The sequence below is a fragment of the Cynara cardunculus genome (genome assembly GCF_001531365.2).
Source record: "Cynara cardunculus var. scolymus isolate 2C chromosome LG 8, CcrdV1, whole genome shotgun sequence".
NCBI lineage: Eukaryota > Viridiplantae > Streptophyta > Magnoliopsida > Asterales > Asteraceae > Cynara > Cynara cardunculus.
The window spans coordinates 15,776,827-15,782,765 of record NC_037535.1 but is presented as its reverse complement, the minus strand read 5'-3'; the positions used below and the strand labels follow the sequence as shown (position 1 = coordinate 15,782,765).

At 31.7% G+C, this 5,939-nt stretch overlaps 1 protein-coding gene across 1 annotated transcript; it reads right to left on the bottom strand.

Annotated features, from left to right (window-relative positions):
- Positions 1 to 3,517: 3,517 nt before the first annotated feature.
- On the bottom strand, positions 3,518 to 4,560 carry LOC112517286 (probable membrane-associated kinase regulator 1). The gene has a single exon (XM_025124667.1). The coding sequence runs from the start codon at positions 4,558 to 4,560 to the stop codon at positions 3,649 to 3,651; it is 912 nt and encodes a 303-aa protein (XP_024980435.1). The 3' UTR covers positions 3,518 to 3,648.
- Between the last annotated feature and the right edge of the window lie 1,379 nt (positions 4,561 to 5,939).

Here is a 5,939-nt window from a genome sequence, read left to right as displayed (position 1 = left end):
GAAGTTAGATTTTTTTAAATTTATTAGAAAATAAAATAAAAACCTAAAAAGACAAAACTGACTTTGTTTACTGGATTTTTTAACGTTCATTAAAAGGATGAATCATATTCAGATGCTTTTACAAATCACAATGACCATCTTATAATTTCAAAACTGTAGGGATGAAAAGTGTTAAAATACCAAATTTATATTTTACTTTATATTTAATGAAGCCTCTTTTGAAATCAATGATCTTAAAGGAGCCTAGCGGCATGCACCACGTGTCATATGGCCAAATAGTAATTAATGGATTTCTACAACCTCAATCAATGTAGTACCATTTTAAGTATGGTGTGTTTAACACAGCAATTGGTGCACAACAAAGGCACCAACTCTATCTTTCACAGCCAACCTACAAATTAAAGTGCCGTACGTTTACCATATCTCATGGGAAATTGGTTAAACTAGTAATTTTTTACTTATAAATTGGTTTTTTTAACCATTTTTTCTTCTTGATTTATCTAAATATTATTACCTGTGTCATTTGTGGACTCAACCAAAAGAAAATATAATTATTTTTTTATCAGATTTGACTCAGGTCTATAATCGCAACGACCTGATCTCTAATTGCACACTAGAACCCAACTCTCTCTCTCTCTCTATATATATATATATATAAATAAATAAATGAGAAATAGTATTAATTATTAATATGAAAGGAGTAAAATGGTTGTTAATAAATTGGCGTTATTATCAAAGCGAGGAGGTAGAGTACAAGTATAGAGTGAGATAAGCATCGTAAATCTAGCAGTCGCACATGGAACGTGGACCTCATTCAATTATTTCCTCATTATTAACAAATATATATTATATATTATGTTATATAATATTAAATAAACACATCAACTCTAATTAATTTTAACTCCATCACCCCATTAACAAACAACCATCCATACATCACATATGTTAAAATCATCTCTTTATTTATACAAATTTTACAAGCCGTTGATTGAGATCACAACTATTTACTTCCAATTATTTATAATAAGGTTTGTTAATGTGGAATGATAAAATGAGCAAACATAATTGAGCCTTGTTCATTTATCATAAGACATGAAAGAAAACTGCTTACACATTATCACTCCTAGTTAATCTTTATTATCCACCAATCGACGAAAAATACAAAACTTTTAATCGATTGTGTTCATAAAACCAGACATGATACCATATACATATAACTCAATTTCATTCGACAAAATCCAATTTCATTCATGTTTCATTGTTGAAATAATGAAATATTGGTTTCATATTTCATGTTTCGTTCATAAAATAGGGGTTTTCATGTTCCATTGTACGAAAAAAAAATTAAATAATTGTTTCATACTTCATGTTTCATTGTTGAGCGGTGTTATATTTCCTCTTTCATTGCTAAAAATAATGAAAATGATCGAATAGGAAAATAATGATAATTTTTTTCTATTAATAAATGGTTACGTTTATGAAAATCCCAAAATGTCAAGGGGTTGTAATTACCATAATTAACTATTAAACACAAAAATGACGAATTAGTCCTTAGATTTAAAAAAGTTTTAAAAATATTTTTTTTTGATTGGTTGATTTAAATTTATATAGTTTGTATAAATATTAAGGTATGCAAATAACCTATCCCTATTACACACACACAAATATATATATATATATATATATATATATATTTGAAAATTTGTAAGTTAAATAAATTAATAAAAAATAACAATATACATTATTTTTCTACTAGTAAAAGTTAATTATTATAATCTCAAATTTTAATACTTATTTTAAGCATGTTGAATATATTATGGAATCAAACTAAACGCATTAAGCAAATCACACAGGTGTGGTTTAAATGTTAAGCTGTACATAGACTTAACATGTATTCGAAAGAATAGAGATCTTATTTTTCGAAAAAAAAAAAAAGAACTCTTGCTTGCACAAGAAGTTAATAGAAAATAAAATGAGCAAACATCCATGCAAATAAGCAAATAGACATTACATTAGACCACAAAATTAATAGGAAGACATGTTACATAACTTAACTGACATCACGATCACATTACACCTATCTTTGTCTCACCGGCATAAGAAAATATTTAAACCCTTGATCACTTTTAATCTAATGTCCATCCATGAATTGTGTTTTAGAATAGAATTGATCTAGTACACCTCATTAGTGTTCACATTTAATTAGGATTGATCCAAGAATGATCTTTTCTTACATTTTTCACCATAATTTCTCTTCTCGGTGGAACCCAACTCTGAACACACTCTCTACATCCATTTTTTAGTTACTGTAGGGAACCAAAATCAAAAAATCATTAATCCAATCATCCGTGCCCCTAATTTACATTATTTCCATTTATCTACTCATGGACGGCTTCCTAAAACATATCTATATTATTTGTATTATTAATATTTAAAATATCTATTAATAATTTATTTTTTTTATTACGACAACATATCTATACTATATTATAAAATATTTGACAAAAACTCTTAAAACTCATTTTTTATGCATGAAATACTGTTCAAGATTACAAGTACAACTTATTAAAATTTTATGTTTGAATTCGTGTAACTAGCTATAGATAAATGTAGTCAAATACAAGATAAATATTCTATTTTAAATATAAAAATCTTAAATATAATTAAGATAATCATTGAGTTATAATAAAACACTTAATTCTTATATTTATAAAAAATTATATTATTAAATTAAAAATAAATTACTTCGTTATTAAATTTAAATTAAATAATAATAAAAGAACTGAATTAAAGAAATTACACAAAAGCAAGAACTTTTAAATACTTAATTTAATACTAATATTGATATATTTATTTTCGAAATTTTATGATATTTTCAAATTTATATTTTTATTCAAAAATAAAAATATTATCCTTTTCTCAAAACCATATTATAATATCTACAGAGACGAAACAAGCCGAAGCAAAACGAAACATTAAAATTGAAATACATCTCGCTGCATTGTACGAGCTACATTATGCGAGTAACTTTCTAGTAAGTATCAAATTAGAAAATGTGGTTGGAGTAACCATCTTAAAAACAATCTTACACTTAATTCCAAACAAATAACTCATCAAGGGTTGTTTATTGAACATTTATCGAGTAGGCTCTTACGGTATAAATCACAATCATCACTTACCTTATAGGATAACATTCTTGCTATCAAAATGGATCATTGGTACCTTACTACGTAAGATTCTTCTTTCTGACTTACCGAATAAGATTCTTGATCCTTATAAAATTCATCCCAAAATTAAATGACATATGATAAGTATTTGATAAACAACTAAAATGTGATTAGTTTTTATGTGATACTAAAAATGACATTTGGTTGAAATAAATCAAAATATAAAAATATCAAACCAAACGAAACTAATAAATCTAATAACATACACCGAAAAGTATCCGTTGCTTAAAAAAAAGGAAGGTTTTGCAAGAAAACAAATAATAAAAAAGAAATTATTAAATAAGTCTTAGTAATAAATGATTTTCAGTACTACCGATTAATTAGTGATCTACAAAAACAGTCAGATCGACGAGATCACAAACAAGCGTTGTTAATGACTTGTACCTTGCGCAAATCAAGTTGTACGACGTTATAATTCTTTCTAGCAGTTTTGAGTCATGGAGTTCTTGCAATGCGCTATCGCCCCTTGAATCGCGCTCTGCAATTCCTCCATGGATGAAGAGCTGCTCGAATAGATACCTCCCACGTCTTTTACCGCACTTTTACGGCAGAGAATCCCGGAGTGAGTCGGAGACGACCGCATCGACGACGGGCAGCTTGATACGCAGCTTCTCCTTCTAGGGTACCGTAGATTTCCAGAAAACGAGTGAGAGATTACGTCATTTTCTTTGTTGTTGTTGTTCCTTGTGATCTGTGGAGGAGGAGACGTTTTCGGAACGTGAATAGCCTGGCCCTGCCTCTGCGATAGCTTTTCGTACAACGGTTTGGCTTTTTTTAGGTATTTCCGTATCACTTCTTTGGCTGTCACGCTCATGCGCTTAACGGAGGATCCGGTTATAACATCCGGGTCAACACGGGCGGTGGTTGTGGGTTTTGTTTCCTTACGAAAAACGGAGGAGAATCTAGATAAGGAGAAGTACTTATTGGGTTTTTTGTGTTGATTGGTGATACAAGAAGGGAATAATTTGGTTTGCAAGTGAAGATCGTCGTCGGTGACGGAGCTAGGGCGAGAGGAATCGCAGGCGTCGGTTGAGAAAGAGGAATGGGAGTCGGAGGAGTGGCGGGCGGTGGTGGTGGTAGTGGCGGAGGAAGAGGTGGAGGAGGAAGAGAGGAGGAGGGTTCGGACCATGGAGATGCGAGGGGAGAGATGGAGGGGAAGGAGTTGGCCTTTGTAGAAGAGGTCGTCGGCAGGGCAGAGATTGGTGGCGGAGGATTTGGGAGGTGAAAGAGAGATGGTGAATTCGAAATCGGAAGAGGAGGAGGAGTGGGTGGGGGAGGATGGCAGGGTGTATGATTTGGGGGTTTTGCGATGATGATGATGATGATGCCCCATTTCTTGCTCAAAGATTGATGAAAGCTACATTGGTGGTAGATCTATGGCAATGTAAACTCTTAAGAGTCATGGTGAAGATAGATATATAATATATGTATGCATATATAATATATGTATGGTGTTGAGAGGGGAGTGGGCTGTTGCCTTATTTTGGCTCTATATGTATATCTATTAATTAACTAATTTAAGTTTCCTTCACTTTTGGATTTATTTCTGAAACTTTTTCTGCTTATTTTTAGCATTACTTTTCCTCACAAAACACCAAAAAGCTTAAACACCTCATTTTATATATATGTGGTATTTATATTTATACTATATTATAAAACATTTGACTAAAACTCTTAAAAACTATTAAACTGGGGCTGTTTACTTGTGACTTAATAGGCTTAATGGTTCAACCGACATATTCACACAGCCATAATAGAGTGTTTACTTAGGGCTTAATTGAAAATATACCGGCTTATTCGCACAGTTGGGTAGGCTCACTTGTCCCCCTTCAGCCATAAAGTTTACCTTCCCTACCCCTGGGAAAAAAAAAGCCTTGCACGTTTCTTTCTTCCCAAGAGCTTCGTATCATCTTCCAGATCGAAACATTCGTATAGTTTTTCCAGATCGAAACCTTCATCTCCTTCCAGATCGAAACCTTCGTATAGTTTTTCCAGATCGAAACCTGCATCTTCTTCTAGATCGAAACCTGCATCTCCTTCCAGATCGAAACCTTCATCTTCTTCCAGATCGAAACCTGCATCTCCTTCCAGATCGAAACCTTCATCTCCTTCCAGATCGAAACCTTCATTTCCTTCCATCATCTCTCTCCTCATCTTTCTCGACTTCGACGCATCACCAAGAACAAAAACCCAAAATCGGAACCTTAATACCCAAATATGAAACCCTCTTCTCTAAAATCGATTACCTATTTGAACTCCCCTGCATCACCAAAATTATTTGAAGTTTCTTCAAAATTTGGATTCTTGTAGGTTTCAATCAAAATCGAATGGGTTTGTTGAAGTTTCTGGATCACCTATTGTTGATTTTTCTTTATTTTTTTATAAATATATTAATCTGATGATTTTTGGTATTAAGGGTAAAACGGTCATTTATATCTTTCAGACGGTTAATTCAGAAAAAAAGTAAACAACAATAAATTTTTATCTAGACAAACAAATTTATCTGGACAGACAAATTTATCCATACAGAACTTAATGAAAAATTTGGTAAACAGCCCCTTAAAACTCTTAAACCCGTTCATCCCTAAACAATTTCATCCCTATCCGATTTCATTCCATAACTGAATTCGTGTAACTAACTGCAGATAAACACAATCAAATACAGGATAAACATCTCATTTTAAATATAAAAAATCTAAAATATAATTAGGA

Coding starts and splice junctions, on each gene's coding strand:
- LOC112517286 (XM_025124667.1), bottom strand. CDS start 4,560: ATGGGGCATCATCATCATCATCATCGCAAAACCCCCAAATCATACACC.